At 42.7% G+C, this 20,509-nt stretch overlaps 1 protein-coding gene across 1 annotated transcript in view; it reads right to left on the reverse strand.

Annotated features, from left to right (window-relative positions):
* The window catches only part of TLK2 (tousled-like kinase 2), a 40,934-nt gene extending 21,062 nt beyond the window's left edge, over positions 1-19,872 (reverse strand). The window contains 8 exon segments of the mRNA XM_008950363.1: positions 2,360-2,412; positions 2,415-2,448; positions 3,034-3,201; positions 5,987-6,082; positions 7,168-7,211; positions 8,246-8,315; positions 10,776-10,847; positions 19,792-19,872. Coding sequence (XP_008948611.1) covers positions 2,360-2,412; positions 2,415-2,448; positions 3,034-3,201; positions 5,987-6,082; positions 7,168-7,211; positions 8,246-8,315; positions 10,776-10,847; positions 19,792-19,872 — 618 coding nt within the window.
* Positions 19,873-20,509: the final 637 nt, after the last annotated feature.

A 20,509-nucleotide genomic window follows, 5' to 3' on the forward strand; every position in this document is an offset into this window, starting at 1 on the left:
GGATTGTGAGGCACAAGCCTTTGTTTCTGACACACTGATGTATTAGTGGCTGCTAGGGTCAGGAGCCTTATAGTTATTGAGTGAAACCTATATGGAAACTTTTATAGGTGCAGCATATCTCCAATATCTTTACCAGTGAGGTGGGTCATACACAGGAACAAAAGACAAAAGACATACTATATTCTCTAGCAGCAGGAAAAAAACTCAGTACTCTAATAGGTGGAGAAGAAAAGGGGAAGAAGTCAGTATGTCTGTGAACACAGCCTCTAAACCAGCCAAATCAACACAAGAGAATCTCTCTCCATGGCTGCACACAGAGCTCACACTGATGGCTAGCAAGCAGCTATTCTGGACCTGAGAAGAGTTAGACTTACCTCTGAGCTGTCATATAAAACTGTTCTCCAAATTTCAGGTTTACCTGGAAGCTAACACTGAAGGAAGACACCAATAGACTGAGAGTTGCTCCTCTACATATGCCCAGTATGGGGATATCAGAAAGGACACCTGCCAGCATTGCACATCAGGCAGGATGAGCCTAAAGCCCAAAGACAAAGAGGATGCCTGGGCAGGTCACTTTGTTTCTACCTGAACTTGGCATACACCCCCTGCCTGCAGGAAGCACATGTGACACAAGCTTTTGTCACAAAGTCTGTCTTCTTTTGGCAAAGGCTCTCTGGTGAAAACCACTTGGCCAAGAGGCAGAAAGTTTCTTCAGTAACTGGCTGTTCTGTCCCTTTGCCAAATGCAGAGACACATTTGCAGCGTGCTGGATGAAGTCAGGGATCAGGATGCATGCTCCTACATGTGACTCCACCACAGCTCACCCTGCCTCAGAGCACTTGGAGGGCCCCAGCACTGCCTGAAAACACTAAGAGAATCACACCCGTGCTGACTTGCCTTTGGCACTGCCAGAAGTGATCCAACCTGGAAATCGAGGAAGGTTTTTTTTCTAACCCTATCAACTCCAAACAGGTTTGGAAGGGAAAAACAAGAATACAGCCATGTCCTCACCACACAGTCAAGCATCTTCCTGGATGCTTTGCTGTAAGTGCATGCTACACCTAGAGCCCTGGAGAACACCACAAAGGTGAGCACTGGCAGGAAGCACGCTCAGACAATGTGCTACCCGTTTCAGAGATGGACCCTGTGGACACACTGGGCACAGGAGAGAATAAAAACATCTTGCACACTCCAGGATGGACCACTATCCTAACCACTGGTGTTGGGACAGCAAAGATTGAAATCTGGAAGTTCTCTCTGGCAGGTTCTCAAGTTATGGCATCATTCTCACACAAGAATCCTCCATGCAGTAGCAAGAAACAGGAATCTTCACAGACCAGCATTTTAACAGTACAGACAACAGATGTGACCCTAGTGACACAACAGAGCTCAGAGATTTAAGCTAGTAAGTATCCCCAGAGGCAGAATTGCTGTTCTTCATGCACAAAGAACTTGTACCACCTGCTGGGGAAATGGAGAATGAACTTCCCCCAGCAATAAAGTCATCTCTGACTGATGTGAGAAAACGATTGACACAAAACTGATTGTTTAAAAATCACTCAAGGGAAGGGTCAGTCACAGAGAAATCGAGGATGAAAATCAAGACTCAAAACAGACTTGGAGAAGAAACAAGCAAGGTGCATTGCACATAAAGCAGAACATCCTCCTAAGCAACAAAAGAAGATGACACAGCTAAAAGTAAATCTTGCCATAAAGCCACAAGAAGAGTCTTAAATTTAAAAGGCACCAAAACGACAGCAGTACAGTCAAAAGGGCTACTCCTCTTCTTGAGTCCAGGTCAGTGAAGCTGCTGGAAAGCACTGTCAGGAACACATCACATTCCACCTTGACAGGACAAACTATTCCGTGGGTGTACTCTGCAGAGGTCAAAGAACTTCCAGCTAGACTGTGGATGTTTGTACTGTAAGCAGTGTGGATGCACCCATGACCCAGTGCTCGAACAGAGGTGTTCACAACTATCACTCAGGTCTCCTCCACATCTTCACTTACAGAAAAAGGAAGAACATTCAGGACCCAACAGAACTGGAAGACAGAGCTAAGGTGTTCCTCACCTCAGCACATCCACACAGCTCAAGAACTGCCCACAGTATTGACACAGAAAAGCCTCAGTAACAGATTGGGCCAACTCCAGTGGCAGCAGCTGAAAGCATCCTTGACAGGATAAGGAACCAAGTTCAGAGGATTCACTTCAATCAGTAGTTACAGACCAAGTTTGGACTACTGGCTCTTTCTGCTGGAAACATTATGTCTGCTACAAGTGGCAGCCTCTGGCATGGAAGACGAGCTGCATCAAGCTTCAATCTCATATCCAAATCATGTATCATCTAGCGAGCTATACCTGTGACTGTTTGTGCTGGATGGAAATCTGTTTTTGGGAAGTGCAGGAATAAACCCTGATCCGGTAGAAGATGGGCTGCCTTGCTGGGCCTGAAAAAGAAAGTTAGTGTATTGTTATAAGCTCCTCAGCACGATCTCTTTTGCCCATGCAGATGCACTGATCCTCCCAGGGGAGGTGCAGCCTGGCCTGGGTACCATACTTCATGCTCAGGTTTGAGAACGCTCTAGAGATTTAGTTCAGTAAAACAAGAGAGTCAGTTTTTTTTTTTTCCAAGAAGCCTGGCTCAACCTGCTGAAAGACAAAGCTTTTAAAAGCCTGATATAATTCATGTCAGCTGAGATTAAGTGAGGCCAAAACAAACACTTCTCACAGCAAGGCTATACTTCATTCTTTTGCTTTTTTTTTTTTTTGCATCTATCAGATTAGCCTCTCAGATGCTATTATTTTGATCTAAGATTTTGAGTCGTTAGCTTAAAACTCATTTTATTAACCGAGCAAAGCCTGGGACCTAGAACTCTTCACAAGGCAGATGAACTTACCAGAAGATGGTAGACTTGGCCATCAATAAACCAGGCTGCACTTGAACCACTGTCCTTGAGCAGAAAAAGCTTCAAACTCCCCATCCCTTAACTAGAAACATCCCTTAGGATTCCAATCTTTTCCGAGCTGCTCACCGAGACAAAAGTAAAGCAGAGGCCACCTCCCCTCTGTGCCAGCTGCTCATTCTCTAGCCGCTGCTTCGCCAGCATCACCGACATCAGGGTTGGCAGAGCAGAGTGTTCCTCCTGTGGTTCCTTTGCTGTGCTGCCGTCTACCCCATACAGCGGCTGCTCCACTCGCCGCTGCAACACAGTCAAAAAAAATACAATGAACTTCTTTTTTTTTTTTTGGAAAAAAAAAAACAAAAACAAAACCAAAAAGTGATTTTCCGACTCTGCCAAAACTGTTGTCAGCGAAGCAGCAGCTCAGGAATGAGCAGGCAGCGTGGTGAGGATCTGATAAGTCAAACAGGACTCCTGGAGTGATTGTTCCAATGGCAGACAGCAAAAAGTAGATGAATGTAACAATTAAAAAAAAAAAAGGAACAAATGAACACACAGGACAGAATTCCTTGTCAGTTAACACACCCGCTTCCTTTGCCAACAGATGTCTCAGAGCCAACGGGGCAAACCAGGTTGTAGATCCAAAAATCTTAGTGCACTGTGATTCTGGTCAATGCAGTCAAAACTGTATTACTCCATGTTCTTTAAGGAGTCGTTTTAAAACACCCAGTGTCACGATACATTCATTATTCTGGTGAAGTAAACTGAGTCAGAGCTGCTAAATGTCAGCAACCTAACCACGTCTAGGACCCAGATGTCACAGTAAGCTCATTTCTGTCATTATAGCTGGGACCAATCTGCAAGATAAGCAGAGTACTAATGTGTTTCCAAAATCTTTTAAAGAGGTATTACACTTTTTAAAGGGCAGCTCATTTCTCCTGCAGTAGACTCATTTCCCAGCTGCCATACAGGAATTGGGTTCAGTAAGAACAAGAATCATCTGAGCTGCATTGATTATGGCACTCACAATCTCACTGCCCTCACTTTAAAAGCCAGCCCATCACTGCTAAAACTTGGCAGTCTGGGTAATAATCATCCAAGTCCTTCCAAACTGTAACTCTGGGCCAGGCATATGCCACATAGTAAGTAAACAGTCAGGTCAGGCTTCGGTTTTTCTTAAAAACCTAAATTGCAACCTGAAACATATTTTCTGGCTAACATTACAAATGTCAAGAGTGTGCTTTCTTCCCCAAAAGAATGCCTGTACATGAGAGCGACCTTGCAAGAGTCTGAAGACCTGCAGATCATTCTTCTGATCAAAGGAGAAGCAAGGCAATTCAGAGCAGCCAAGAGATCTGAAGACAAGGAGTAACATCCTGAAGCCATTACAATTCCTCCGCAAGTTCTGATTGCAGAAAATTCCCAGTACAGTGTAGATTAACTCACAGGTTTGGAGGACGTTTGTTTCATTGTGAAAGACATTTTAACACTCTGCTCTCTTCCTAGACCATCCTGACATCTGTAATGGCTAAGACGCTCAATCTTCCCCAATTTTCACTCATCCCCCCCAGTTTTTGGGGGTTTAGCTCAAACCATTGATATTCACTTTGTAGGAAGAGGACAGATCTTGCAAATGCACACAACACTTTGGTATGAATCAGCAAACATTCCAGGTCTAGCTGCCAAGAGTAAAGAACAGAAGACAGGAAAAAGAGCACTGGAAGAAGGAGAGAGACAAACTGGCCTAGCTGAAACTGTCTGAAATATCAGTGTTCACCACATGAGGAATCCCTGTTTAAACTTTTACCTACCCAATAGACACAAGGGTAGAAGAAAACCAGAGGAAGAATCCACTTGTCCCATTATAAACACCCACAGGGTATCTTATCTGCTGGAATAAAGCACTAACACCTCACACACCTGCAGCTTGCAGAGATGATCTCTCTTTCATTAGCTTCTCTTTAAAGAGATGTATTAGTGTATTAATATAAGACAGGAGGAAGGGCCATTCAATCAACAAGATATAATTTTTATAAACAGAAAAAAAATATGTAGAAAGCTATGTGAAGCTCTCCCTCAAAGCAGCATTACAAAGCTTCCAAAATCTAGAGACACGTACTGAACTGTGAGCAGAGCGCTCGGCGCTGGGATTTAGCTCAGTACACATTCATGAACTGTGCAAAGGTCTCTGCAGAATAATGTAATCAGCAAAGACTCTGCATTTGGGTTTTGGAATACTAACCTTTCCCACAATGCTCTGTGCTTTTGTGACACTCAACAAATGCTGAAAATTTTTTAAAGGGAGGCCAAGGCAATGGTCAAAACTAGAGATCAGACACCACAGCCTCTGAATACTGCTTTGCTAGTTGAAAGAAATTATTTCATTGCTCTCTGCTAAAATGGCTTAAAAATACTGGTTATTCAGTATTCTTCACATTCAGATATTGCAGAAATGCTGCAACAGCAAAATGGAATTCTGTAACCAAAAAAAATAGCAACAGATGTGCATGTATGCCCATTTCTTTGCAAGCTTTTGCTAGTGCTCCCTACAAGTCACATGCACGTAAATGGAAGTAAAAGACCTTTTTCCCAACATAATTATGGTATGTGTATTTTTCAGCATATCCAAAGGGTCCAGTCAAGATTGGAATATCACTGTACTAGTGCTATACAAACATACAACACACTCCCAGCTCGATGGAGAAGTTTATGAGCTACAAGGGAGCACGAGATAACTAATACGTCAGCTCCACCTTTTACTAAGGACAGTGATCTATCTGTAACCACTCAGCATGCTAAACCCATCCATCTTGCATGCTTTAAGCTCAGATATTCGCCTCAGTTACAGCTGGAGCAGCCACTGTTACAGGGTCCTAGACATCTGTCTTTGCTGCCAGAACCTAGACTCAGATTTTTTTAAAAAAAGAATGAGTGGAAAAAAAAGAAGAGTAGAGAATAAGCCAAGTCACTCACCAAGAGAGAGAGATATTTTTTTCTGTTCAGAATCTTTTATTAGCAGTCTGAAGCACGGCCACCCACCTACTGAATGCCATGGCACCAGCTCTGGCCCAGGCAGAGCACTCACCGGCAAGGGGTTGGACAGGGAATGCTGCGGCGAGGACCGGGCGACGGGCGGCACGCTTCGGCCAGGGCTGGTTCCTGGGCCACTTCCCCCAGCAAACTGGCCAAAGGAAGAGACTGGATCATCACTAATGCCACGCAGATATTTAAGCAAATTTAACAGAGATAGAAGAAACACAATCTTAAAGCCTTAGACACTCTAAGGACTCAGCTGAAGATAAAAGCAAAGAGGAAAACCCTGAAAACTTCACGTGCTGTTTTAAAAAACAACAGCAAAAGTACTTCAGACAAACATTCACATCTGCACTGAGTACACTTTCCTTTTTAACACGAAAAGATATAAACCTGCAGACTTGGATATAGATGAGCTCTTTACTGTATCGAATTCAGAAGCCCTTTCCCTGTGAGAAGTGTCTAACTGCCCCATGGGAGTGCTATGAAATGTTCTCCCTGAAGCTTCTGTGCAGTCACTGCTAAAGACAGGACAGGTAAGCAGCTGAGCAACTGGTTTAGTTGGTACAGAAACTCCTACGTTCCTGCACCACACAAAAAACACCCAACTTTATCCAGGAAAGAATTAAGCACTAATAAGGACTTAGTTTTTGACTCCAATTACTCAGTAAAATAAAGAAGAAACTTAAAAGAAAAGCTAGAGCTCGGGATTGGGCAGCTTCACAAAAAAACTTCACAAACTATGCAGTAAAAAAAAATACTCATTTTTAGAGCATCCATCACTGTTTTGGGAAAGGATTTCCACCTCCTGTGTGGTGCCAGCTCATGGCAAGCTCTTCTGAAGAGACAACCCTGTAAACTTCCTGCTCAGATCAGCAGGATGGTGCAGGTAAGTTCCTTTGCAGCACTGGCCCCTTGTCAAAACTGGTTTGCTTGCTCAGAGACAGCCTCATCTGAGAACTAGGTGCTGATGGAAATCAACCTCCAACTTAGACTTATGTAGCTGCTTTTTTTAAAAATTGCTTTATCAACTGTTCAAAGACGTGTTAATTAAAAAATCAGCTCCCCAAAATCCCCTCTCCTCTACCTAAGCAGATCTGAGCATGTCAGGTTAACATTGTCAGTCCTGGAGCCCAGTGATGGATCACTAAGAGATGTCACATTACACACTTCCAGCTAGGATGTGACAATGTGAATTCCAGCAGATTTTCCAAACAGTGTAAAGATGCTTACCTCAAAATAATCGCTAATTTTATGTCCTCTAGGAGTGCCTTTTCCTAAAAAGGAAAATGAAGGAAGAAAATAAGTGTTGTATGTTTAAGAACAGAAGTTGTGATGCCATTCTAAAAAAAGACTACTCCTACATTTGAGCACTCCTTTCCCTGTGGAAAGGTGCAACACCTATCACAACAAAGGCTTCTGCACAACAAAAGACAGCCCCAGGGCTACAGCTCTTGTGCTGCTGTTGGGAGGGTTTACAGTTGACAATTCAATTAACTCTCAATTCCAAACATGTCAAATCCAATCAAAGGGCATTTGCACTTGCTAAAGTACTTAGAAAACACTAAATGTTGCTGAATGTTCTCCAATATTTCCTTTAAGATAAGGACAGAGCACAGAGTACTTTAACTCCTTTGCCTTCAGGTAAATTACTGCACATTAGATCTCTCACAAGCATTCCTCTAAGAGTTGGAGAGATAATTAGTGGTGGCTTAATACCAGCTCATTAAAACTTAGCCCTTTTCTCTTATTATAATATTATCAAAGCAGTTCTGTCAACACAATCCTTACTTCCTCGTTGAAGAATAAAAGAAATCTGCCCCTACGCCCATTGCTAGAAAATCTGAACTTGGACTTGAACACGCTGGGTTTTTCTTAGTCCTCAGACAGCACTGTCTGCATTATACTGGAGCACAGTTTGTTCTCTATTTGGTGTGGTGAGAACTTACTCTACCATGGCAGACATACGTCTCAAAAAGCAAGGAAAAGAGTACAGCCTGTATTTTGAAGCCTGGCTGAAGTGACGTGGGATCAGACCAACACTACAGAGAAGCCATATTAAGCCTTTGGGCAGTCTGTCCTATATAAAGGCAATCATTTGTGCCAATAAGCTGAAGATAGGGTGTTTTCCTGCCAATGAGGACAACAAGGCTCCCAGAAGAGAACTGCACCATCATGGAGTAGCTTCTAACAAGCTGCCTGACACACCCTTGAGAAGAGCCATTAGTTTCCTAGGACACTGACTGTGCAAAACGTGCACAAATTACCAACCGTTCAGAAATCCTGCAGCAGAGTCAGGAGAATGAATTACCTTGACTGGTCTCATATCCTTCTGCTTTCCTTTTCCTATTCCGCTGGTCATTCTGTTTTTTCTCAGGAGTCTGTTAAACAATACTTCAAAATTAACATTTCTGCAGTTATTCCAAGATTTAAAGAAAATACCAAAACACACAATAATCTGCTCCATGTCCCCAGTGGCCATTTTACTTCTCTGGTGCATTTGTTTCTGCTGCTGGTACTTAAAGAAATAACTGCTCCCAAATAGCTGCTGCCTTCTGATGTATGTGCTACAGTCAGGAGAGAACACACGGCTGGGAATGAGGTTAATTATTTTTTTCCTCTTTCAGCTGCAGCAAGCCAGACTCTACTGCCCAATTACCTCACATGGTTAGCAAAACAAGCTCAAACACTTATAAAAAACCTGTGTAAACCATTCCACAGCGATCACAATGCTGGTACAAGAGGAGTAATGACAGGAGGCTTGAGTATAGACATCCACATCGGCAGTCCAGGGGCTGCTCACAGCCTATTAGGACAATTCACCCCTCCAGCAGCTAATGCTTCTTCCCAAAGCCCCTTGCAGCTGGCTACAAGAACCATCCTGTCCCTGGTGCACAAGCACCACCTTACACCAAACAAGGCAGAGCTCCCTAAGATGGCAGCCAGGAGAAAGCTGTCACAGACACAGTGATTCACCTGGATGTGTCTCACTGAAGCTAAGGGTCGTTTGCCTCTGCCATTCCTGTGAGCAACCAGAGATCTGAGAGCAGCTGAGCAGTGGGCAGCAATATATTTATGCACAGGCACAATACAGAGCAGAGGGGGAAGGCCTGAAGCCTTCAGAAACGTTAGCTCTGCACAGGGCTAGCAAGCTTAGACACGTGAGGGTGGACAAGACCCTGGCATGGTGCTTTCCCTGTCACCACAGTCACTTATGCAGCGAAACCTGCTGAAGGCATCAGGAAGTGCTGTGCTAGAAGCAGCTCACTGAGGTTGCTGGAAAGAAAGTTATCTTTTCACTTCCTTCAACATCACTTGAAAAGCATCTCTCATCCCAAAGGGTCACAAATAATTTCGGAGCTCTACGCTTTACAATCACTGCAGCCACCACTAAACTGTAGTCTGGGGGCAGGAAGAAAACCACAGTGTGCAAAATGCAGCTCGGGGGGAGGGAAAGCCATGGCCAGAAAGTCTGTGGTAAGTTTCATACTCTTCGGAAACCAAAGTCCAAAGTACCCTGTTTAAAGATCTCTGCCAAAAGTCTTGCACACGGTAAGCACGGAAATCAATCCATCCTTTTTTATAGTATTAAAGGAGGTAAAGCTGACACAGCCAGGATCCAAACCCGGATGCTGGACCTCTACAGTCCCATGTTATCAGCTGGGCAGTCATTTTTTTTTTGGAAGAGGATGGAGGGGGTGTTAAGACAAAGGTGGCTATTGTGTCTGCAAAGTACTTGTTAGAATGAGGGGACTGAAAACTCTGTAACTATCCAGAGACTTGCTGTACCAGCTCCTGTGTGTGTGAAAGTCAGTGACATTGCCTCCCCACTGCCTAGGGAAGAGCAACTCATGAAGAGCGTTGGCGCGACTGCAACACTGGCTCCATTACAGCCTCCATGGAACTGTAAGTGTATTAATGAGATGCAGTTTAAGTTGGTTTTCCATTCAAGTACTTACATAACAAAAATTACACACAATATTATCTGTTGCAGACTCAAATAGCAAGGAATGGTAGATTTGATCATGTCAGCTTGATTGACTTGAATCACTCCATTGATGTTCACAAAAACCCTCAAGTAAAATAAAAATATTCAGTTTTCCACTAGTGACTATACTTACTTGTGTGGAGTTTAAGATACTGTGTTCTCAAAGACTTAGCTTCATCAGACACCTCATAACTGTACTGCCATATAATAGAGAGAAATATGATCCAAAACCTACCCAAAAACTGTGTGGGAAGTTCTTTAAATGCATAAGAAAATGCATTTACTTTTGAGAATTTGCTTTATTAACGTGGAATTTTAAAGTAAAAAAGTACAAGTCTAAGAGTAACTTTGTTGCTTTAGCAAGTGTTTTGAAATAGTTAATCCTAAAGCAGTGAGATTAAACAGGGACAAAGCATCAATTTTCACCTCCCCACACTTCCCCAGAGTGATTCATAAAAATGCTCTGTACAGACTTCTGCAAATTCACATATTTGATAGGTAAGGCAAACTTTTCCATTAATGCTCTCTGGCTTTTTATTTGGCCAAAACTGTATCCAAAACCAGCAAACAAATCACAATGCAGCTGAAAACAATTTAATAAGCTGAGCTTTATGACTGCCATGTTTTTGGGGTTGAGTAAAATCTGCCTGCTGTGGTGGGAAGCATCAAGGACTATTTCACAACACGGTCCAAAGACTGTAGGGTTAAGATCCAGACTAAATACTTCTACTAGTCCCTCTCACAACCCCAAATAAAGAACACTGTCACTCACTCTCATACAATTACTGCTGTGTTTTGAGTTCCATCCTGTCCACCTCAAACTCGATCACCATGAGGATTTGTGCCTGCTTACCTCCAATTCTTTATCACTCAGAGAACCCACGCTGCACAAGCTCTGGTTGGAAGACTCGCTATTTAATGGACCCTAGTGAAAAACAAGCAAAGACTGTTAGAAACAATTTCCATACAAGGCAGATACATCCTATCAAACATTGCATCTCCGGGCTAGCTATGCTCTCTAAGTCACAAGGATACAGCACCAACATGAGTCAAACACCCAGACACAGGATGGGGCACTAGAAACCTTCCAAAGTCCCCTGGAGCAGGATGGGAGTTGGGCTGCTGGTTGGACACTCTGTTCTCAGCACACTGATCCAGCCTTTGCAAAGATAATTCTGTATCAATTTATATCCTAACTGCTCTGTTCAACCACAGCCACAAAACAGCCAAGGCAGTATTCATAAAAGTCTAAACCAACCAGTTTGAGAAACAAAACTTCTGATTTGTTGAGCAGCAGCACTTCCAAGCTCAGCTCTTCAGGCAAGCATCTGCTTGACCCTGGGCTAAGAATTCAGAGGCATCTTCCATCTGGCAAGGCAGCTATTACTGTTATCAGATGCTGGCAGTACCACTCGTTTTTCTTTAAATGGGTATTTTTTATGCTTTTTTTAACACTGAGAAAGTGAACAAGTGAAAGTTGTGTGAACAGTAGTGCACAAGGATATTTTATGGACCCATGGCCTACCTGCCAACAGAGCAGTTGCTCCTACCAGGCTAAAGCACAAACCCAAAAGGCTGGAATAGATTTATTGAAATAGCATCCAGGTACCTGCAAGAGTCTGCCTGCATCTTTGCAGGCTCTGCTGGATACATATCTGCATTTTTATGTCTATCCAAGCTGTTTTGAACATATTTTTTTTTAAAAATCTATATCAAAACTGGTTTTAAAAGGAAAGGAAAGGAAAGTGAATCATGCAAGGTCACCGTGTTTTTGCCTAGTGCTCTGACACAAAAGTATCCTCCTACAGATCTAACTTAAGAAATCTAGACAAATCTGACAAAGATATAAAAACAAGATTCACAATTACTGACGGAATGTATTAACAGGAAGAATGACATGATAAAGCCACCTCTCCATTAATAACTTGTGAGCATCTTTTCCCAAAGATTCATTCTATTTTAGAGTTCTTACTTTTGCAATACCCACTTCTCACCAATCAATCTTTCCTCAAGTCAAAGCCACTTCTCATTATATACCCGAGCAGAAGCCTATGGGTGGGGTGGGGGAAAAGCCTTAACACCCCAGTGGATTCTTTTTGAGGGGTGCAGATCTCTCTTCCCCATTTAAGAGACAAACACCAAATTAAACCTGAGACACAACCTGCCTATTACCAACCCAAATTTCCAAGCAGGCATCCACAGAAAACAAAAGTTCTGTTTACCTTCTGTACTGCACTGTGAATGTTAACTGCCAAATCTGTTTCTCCTAAAAGGACATGCTTAGTTGTTTCAACAACAACAAAAAAGAATAACAACGTTTGATCAGCTCAAGGAGCTACACATTTCCCATTTCTTTTTAAAAGCAAATGACTTTAAGAAAAATTGTGGCTTTTTACTCTTTATGCCATATGGTTACCCCTTCAACTCATCACACTGATAGACCAGAGATGTTTTACTTCATCTCTTCAGCAATAGTTAATTCTCAAACAAAGATGCAAGCTCCTCACCACCCAGTGCAAGGGGCTCACAAATTCTAGATGCACAAACCTCAGTTATTGCAGGGATTTGGCCAACAGGACTGAACAAAAGTGTCAACACAAACCTCAGTGACATCCACATGAAGGCCTCACTGATAACAAAAGCCTTAACACCTTATGGCAAATAGCAACAGAAAGTTAGCTTTTCACCTCTGGAAAAAGCTTGTTCATAAACTGCACAAATGCTGACCTCTGAAATCCTTCACTTCCTCTCATGGACTCAAATCCCAGCAGCACACCCCAGACATCAGCCTTCTGAGTGAGTGTGGAAGCTTTATTAGGTGCAGGAGCATCTCAACATTTGCTAGTCTCAGATGGCCAGGTTGGGGCTCTGACACAGTGAAGATGAAAATGGAAGGTTTTTTTCTACATTTACTTAACTCTTGCTGCCTCCATTTTGCATATGGATAGCAAATGACAGGAACAGCTGCTCCCAAAATGCCACATTTGAGCTTTTCAGGAACACTGCAGTTGGGAGGGTATGTCAGTGGCTTACGAAGGGTCAGTGTTTTAGCAAGGGACCTATATTCTAGGGGAGAAATAAACTGATGAGGCTGTCTATAGTTCAAAATGATCCTAAATTGTTATTCTTTTTTTTTTCCCAGAAATGCAAGTTTATCCTCTCTTGTACAAAAAAACCCCACTCAGCTGGGATCTAAATGTAAAGTTCTAGAATGCAAGCAGCTGTAAAAATGCCTGATTCAAAATCCACAGTGTTTCTCATACTTCCAGCACCACAACTACCTTTATCAACTATTTTGTGTTGGAAATTTGCAGCTCTAGCAGTTGGAATCAAAACCATTTTTTGCATCAACAAAAGGGCAGTTCAGTTCTGATCACAGATTCTTGAAGAGAAAAAATCCCACCCTTGTTTTCCCTTTACTTTTAAAACTTTCTCTAGATACTACACTGACTAAATTGTAAGACTGAACTCAATGCAGTAAAGGGTGAAAAGGAACTAACTGCTCAGTGCTGGGACCAGAAAAGAACAGCTTGTCAGATGTCTTGAAGATTCCAGCAAGTCCACTGTCCTGTTCATCAATACTGTGGACAAATGCAGAATTAATTCTTTGTAGGCAAGTGTGGCAGGTTAACCCTGGCTGAGCAAGCGGTGCCTACCAACCCACTCTATCCTCCACCTCCTCTGCAGAGCAAAAGGGGAAAAGAAAATAAGATGGAGACAAAGCCCTTGTGGGTAAAAAAAAGGGCAGTTTAATTGGAAAGCAAAGGCAAGCAATGTTGTGTGTGGAAGTGAAGAGGAAAAAACCCCAAAGATTTATTCTCCATTTCCCATCCTCAAGCAATGTCTGGCCCCTTCCTGGGAAGCAGGGCTCCAAAACTCATAGTGGTTGCTCTGTAGGACCAATGAGTAGCCCCCCAGCCCTCCCTCCTCTTCCTCTGTACCAGCTTTATGGTTGAGCTGACATCATATGCTCTGGAATATCCCTTTGGTCAGTTTGGGTCAGCTGCTGTGGTTATGTTCCCCCCAAGCTCCTGCCCTCCCCCCCATCCCATTGTGAGGGGAATGTTAGAAAGAGCCTTGGTGCTGTGTGAGCACTGCTCAGTGGGAGTCACAGCATGGGTGTTACCAACACCCTTCTGACTCCCAAATCAGCTCAGCCAGACCCAACAGAGCAAGTTTTGATCCGTATCCACTGCACGAGCTTTCCTCTCCCTTGGTGGTCTTCTGGAGCACCTTCCACTGACACCTCTTACAGTAAAGGATTAGGCCTGTCTTACAGGCAAGGAGCTGAGGCAATCTTGTTCATGTCAAAGTTGGCACAAAGTCTGGAGGTATTCTGGCTATGGAAACACGTATTGTTCATTAGAAGGTGCTGTACTTGAAGCAATAAAGATGCAGTCCCTAGGATGGTTAAGTGACATGGCCTAGTCCTCAGCTGCATCTCTTCTCATGTAGTTATGCAAGAGAAAGCCAAAGCAAGTTTTCCTGGCCATCCAGCTAGGTATCCAGTTTCAAATATAGCCTCATGTTATCAACTGCTTATAGCAACAGGTTTAGACAATGGCTGTGAGGAACTATACACCTGAGCATCTCCCCCTCAGCTAACAGTCAGTGAGGGTATACAGAAAACCTTTCAGCTTTATCATTCCTGACTGTTTATATTGAACTTGACAATGGACATTGGATAAATGTTCAGTACTTAATTTAGCATACCATTAGAAGTGGTCATGACAAAAGGAATTAAAGGAACAAACCTGAATTTAGGGAAGAAAACCCCAAGTAACGGCAACGAATACTAACATCAGAATATTGCTGGGGAAGTAGCAGTAGGGAATAATACAGCATGCAATAGTTTACACAGGAAGGGCTTATAAATTTTGTCCCTGAAGAAGTCATCTGCACTGGCATCTGGTTTTTCTAGCACAGACTACTTTGGGATAATACTGCACTTCTCTGATACCACTTACAGCCCACTCATCCACTGTACCCTGTCAAAAGAATCGATGATGGGGTTCAGCAAAAATTCAAAATACGTGGGTCATCTGAAATAAGCTAATAGCTTCTATAGTGTTTACCCAAATGACAAGCACAAGAACAGCACACACTTCCTCCTCCGCAAGGAATTTCTTCCCCAGATAAGCTGGCATGCTCTTTTCCCTTGTGATTCACCTATCAACTGCTGCTTCTCAGTCCGTGACCTACCTATGCACAACAAAACCTCCATGTTGAGAAGTGGCTGCAACAGTAGCAGGAGCTTTCAAGACTCCTACTCAAAGGCAAGAATTTAAAATCTGTCCACTCACACGAGCTGTTTAGTCATTTTTCCCTTTGCAAGAGCCCTGGAAAGGCCACAAATGAGGCACAACGGCTGAAATTTCAACAGAAACAGCTTAGCCTGGTAATAGCTCCCATTGGATGGTCCATAACAAAGCCAGCCTGACTCAGACCGCCCTTACCTATCTCCTCTTCAAGCCTTCCTACTCCCTGGCATGACATGTGCCTTTCCTCAGCCTCTCCAAGCTCCCCAAAATGCTCTCTCAGGCCTGTTCACAACTCTTATGTTGGGCAGTCTCCATTTTGTGCTCTCCAACTCCTCATATTGAAAGGCAGCTCTAGGAATTTAAGCTACCTAGCCAGAATCTCCAACGTGGACTCACAGCAACACGCATTGCAAAATTCTCTTGCTAATTAAATGGCAGAGACATGCTTCATTACCTCAAGCCAAGGTAACCCGAGTTCTTCTGAATTCTGGAGTGAATCAAGAGATTTCAAAGGGAAAAAGTCAACCCTTAGTTCCACTAAAAGTTAGTGCTGACTCCACACAGGCTTACACCAAAGTGAAATGGTTGAATGGTTTACCAGTTACTCTAGTCCAGTGCAACTCTACAAGACAGGTTTAATTAACATATTCTTATTTCAAGCATCACATAAGTGTGAGTATTACAGCCTGCTTCTTAATTGGGCTTTTAGAAAAGCTTGGTATTATAGCCAATAATGAAATCTCTGAATCACTCAGGTCTGTTTGCCATGAGAAGTTAATCTACTATCAGATGTTCACAGGTTACCTCCACTGTATCAGATGGATAAGCAGATTTGCAACGGGATTTGCTGGGTGTCCATTATGCCTCAAGAGTTCTCTCAGGTTGAAACAAATAGTGGTTTTATTTTACTGATGGCAAACTGGACAGAAGGGTCACGCAATACACCCTAACCCTCAGTTGAGGGCAGAAACAGAACTGAGATCTGACAACTACTTCTGTGCTCTAGTAGCCAGACACATCTGAGATAAGTCCAGGGCAGAAACAGAACTGAGATCTGACTACTTCTGTGCTCTAGTAGCCAGACACATCTGAGATAAGTCATGTAGCACACAAAAGCATCCAACAACTTTCAAGTATCTGGCATAAAGTTCTGGCACATACTGTGGTAGCTGATAAATTAAATTCTAAGTTTCAAAACTCTTATTAACTAGTTCCTCTGGTGGCATGTGACACCTGTTAAGGACCATCACTATGCAGCACCACTTCCCTCCAAGGAGGACGGGATTTTTCTCGAACACGAATTCTCACCTCAGCAACATTTTTAGCAGCAAAGTTACCAGGCAGACCACGCAGCTGGTAGTTACTGATCGAGACTGCCAGGGTGACAGAGAAAGGGTAAACCCCAAAATAATGCAGTCAATGCTGCTCTTTGTTACGAGTCTCTTTTTGGAGGCAGATGTTCTGCAGCATAAGCGACGCCCTTCAGGTTATTTTCATCTCCCTCTTTACAATACCTCGAAGAGGGAGGAAAGGGATGGCACTAACAGCCACCAAGACCAACACTTCTTCAATTCTAGCACAATCATCTGGGTCTACAAGATTTCCACAGCATGACAGAGAAGGTTATTCTCTCTAGAGATATTTCAGCCTTTTCAGTTGAACTGTAATAAAGTCGTGCCCACGACTCATTTCAGGATCTTGCAAAGACCAAACCTGCAGATGATACGTGTGCTGCTGGGATGATCCACCCCAGTCAAGCCTGAGACAAGCTGTGTGCAAATACAGATTCCCCCATCACAATCACCCATCCCAACTGTTATCCAGGAAAGATCTCTGGAAATGACACAAGTCCTTTTGAGTTAATCCACCTCATATCTTAAAGGCAGCACCCAAACAGGAGGAAGGGAGGAAGAAGATGAGAACAAACAAAACTGAACAATGTTATCTAGAGAAACAAACTACGTTTTCTCTTCTGCACCTCCCAACCCAAGGCAGATGTCTGGCTAGTCAGAATGATGCCTCAGGTGAACACACTTAGATTTTCCCCTAGTAAGTAAACATAAACAGGAGCTGAATAAGCAGAAATACTGGTAGGTGTCAGTCAGCCATGTGTTAATCCAAGGACTTGCTTTGTGAATTTGGGGAAGAATGGCACTTCAGCATTTGGCAAGAATAGACACTGAAAGCATCACTGGCTTTTTGAAGCTATCTAGTGACCTGGATGAACCACATGAGCATAACAGTTGCCTGGAAACATTCCTTGCTCATAAATTTGATTCCATGTATTAACTCCAAGCTTCTAGAGAAATATATTCTCCAGCTACTAAGTAAGATAATTCATCACAGACGTGCAACAGAATTTTGAGGCATTTGGGACTGCAAATGACCTCGGTCATTGGGTTGTGCCTCCAGCTACCACAGGAGGTGACAGCACACAGCTGTTTCCAAAACAGTTTAGGATTTCTGTCCTCTACTACTGTTACTGGAAAGCTCTTCCAGAATCCCATGACTCTGATGGCTAGAAGCTTTTTTTCCTACCTTCCAGCCTAAAAAATGTATTCTAGATCAGCAAAGTCTCATTCATCTCTCATGAACACGTTAGCTGTTCTTTACTTGCAAACATGGAGGGCGAGTGGGCTTTAGAGCTGCAGATGCAAACTAGTGCCTTAGTTTTATGCAGGTCCAAAATATACCCTGTATTTTTAAGCATTGAAGAAACCTAACCAAACACACCAAGTGATACACCCAGCCATTGGAAGGCAGGAAGCTCAGTTACAACTGCCTGCTGCCTTCACCCAATAGGAGAGCATCTGAGGTGACATTTCTTCCTTTTATGCAATAAACAGCAACAGAAAACCTTCTATCCCAGGAGGATGTGCCAGGCCCAGTCCCACTACATGGCACTCACTTAACTCTACGTAGCTTTCCTGAAACATTGAATTGGAGAGAGCTAAAAAAGAAAATCTTAAGTTGAATCATACAAATTGTATCACACCTTTCCCAATATATTCCCTTTAAGACAATGACCTACCAATGCCAGTGCGGAGCATGACGGACGGAGGCTTGGGGGGGTGGGGAGGGAATTTGAAGCACCAACCTGGGAGGGAACGTAGTATCTGAGATTAATATTGCAACCAAAGTTTGCTGCAACATAGTAGAGTCATGCTAATTCATATCAATGGTTGGCTGATCTATTGCAAACGAGCAAGTATGCAAGTAAATAAATAGATATTGTTTGAAATGAGTGTAATGGATTTTGTGACAGTTTCCTGACTGGTACAAAGTAAAAGGCTAGACTGCACAATAACAGGTAAAAATAAAACTTGGTAACAGAACAGCTTTGCTCAAAGAGAAGCCTCCAAGAAATGAGGCTTTTCTACTTGGGTATGCTTTAGGAACAAAAATGAGTTTGCTATTCACCTGTACAGAGAAAGGGCATGTACTCTCTGCTCCAAACATTGAAAACATAATTTAGACTTGCTCCCCTGTACCTTTTAAAGGTTAATCCTTTAAAAGGAATAGTTCCTAACATTTTTTTTTGTGAGCACTGAGTATGTTGGCACTGTTTTAAACCAGCAATGGCATCTATACTCCTAGGCCTTAGCTATTCTAGAAAGTTGTTTGGCTCTGTCTATGCTGGTACAGCTAATATTTAAATTGACATACATAGGGGGAAGATGCAAGAAAGAGATGAAAAAGTACATTAAAAGTTTTAATGTTGTATAAAACAAGTCTATCAAGATGGTAAATACATTATGTACCATAAACATTTATGCTAGTACTAGCCTTAAGATTAAAAAAAGTCTTAAGAGTGGGGAAAAAGATTAAAAAAGAAAAACCAACCCACACATTTAATTCCGTAACTGAAATTGTTGCCCCTTAGCAACTTCTCCTTACTACACTACCTTACAGCTGAACATTTTACTTACTTATGCTCCTTTCCAAGACTTTTGAGTCCTGACTGAAATACAGACCGGAAAGAAAAACAGGAACTCAAATTAAACCTTTTGTCAAGTTTGGATGCACTCTGAATTTTTACAAGCAATACAGCATCTACAAAGTTTCTTCTCAAAATTCTAAGAGGTTTCTGAAAACTTAACTATCAATGATATGTTGTTTTACCAACTACCTTGATGTTCTCCAAAACCCAGTATCTTCTGCCAAAGTCAGCTCCTTATCACTGACCTAGTTTAAGGGGAGTTCTGCCACCATTTCAGCCTGGCTACATGTATCAGTCAACTTGACACTGTATCAAACAAATTCGGTTCTCACAGGCATTTTGGAGAGAGGAAGGGATAGTTCAGACTCCTATTTGCAAAGAGAAAGTTGTCATGGGTGGGTTTTTTTGCGGTGTACAAGCTGCCTTAAGATGGAGCCCCTCCCAAGATCTTAATTAGAACCCCAAATCTTCTGCACAGCACAACATCTGCTGATTGAGATCTCGTCTTCATTCCTCTTAAAACACACTTCAAGCAAATTAGCAGTCAAGACCCAACTATTGATAGGAAACTGCTAGCATGGCAAAACTATCAATGCTGGCATGAAAGCCCCAGGTGCAGTGCAGGCTGGACGAGCAGCCCTGGCTGCTGCAGGGGGACTCACGCTCACCTTGGCAACCCCGACTCCGGTGAACCTGGCCTCCAGCAGCTCCTGCCTTCGTGGGTCCAGGCTGTGCAATTCTTCCATCATTTCTGCTGCTACAGGAGAACAACACTCAGATTATACGACGCAAGGAAAAGATAGATTGAATATTCCGTGCCACTGATGAGACTCAAAAGTGCCTGTTCTGCAGTGCAACCACGTAGAAAGTGTTTTCTTGCAAGATTACCATCGAATAATAATATGACTTTGCCACCATACTACTGTATTGAAGCCATAGCCCTGCTGGAGAGTTTCCTCTTCTATCTGTTGTACCAGCCATCCAACATCTCTAAATCCAAGAAACCAATTATATCACATTCTCCCACTGGATGCTTTATTAAAAGGAAAACATGGGACTAGAGTGTTATGACTAAAAGCTTCAGAGCTTTTCATCTGTGCTGCATGACTAGGAGGGGAGAAAAAAAAAAGCAACATTCTTTACCCCATAATTTATTTTTGGCCAATCTTGGAAATATTAGATCTCCCCAAACTAAAGATTTCACTGACAACAGCTTTGGTACTTCCAAGCACAGAAAGGGATTATAATAAGAAAATAACTCTCCTTTAAACCTTTTATTTTATAAAGGTTTAGATACCTCTAGCTTAACAGCTGCTTCTGGATAGTGGGTGTACCTGGGGTGGCTCTTGGCAATCCAACACAACGGATGCCATTACTTGAAGGGTT

This window comes from Merops nubicus, unplaced genomic scaffold, assembly GCF_000691845.1.
Source record: "Merops nubicus isolate BGI_N331 unplaced genomic scaffold, ASM69184v1 scaffold38570, whole genome shotgun sequence".
Classification (NCBI taxonomy): Eukaryota; Metazoa; Chordata; class Aves; order Coraciiformes; family Meropidae; genus Merops; species Merops nubicus.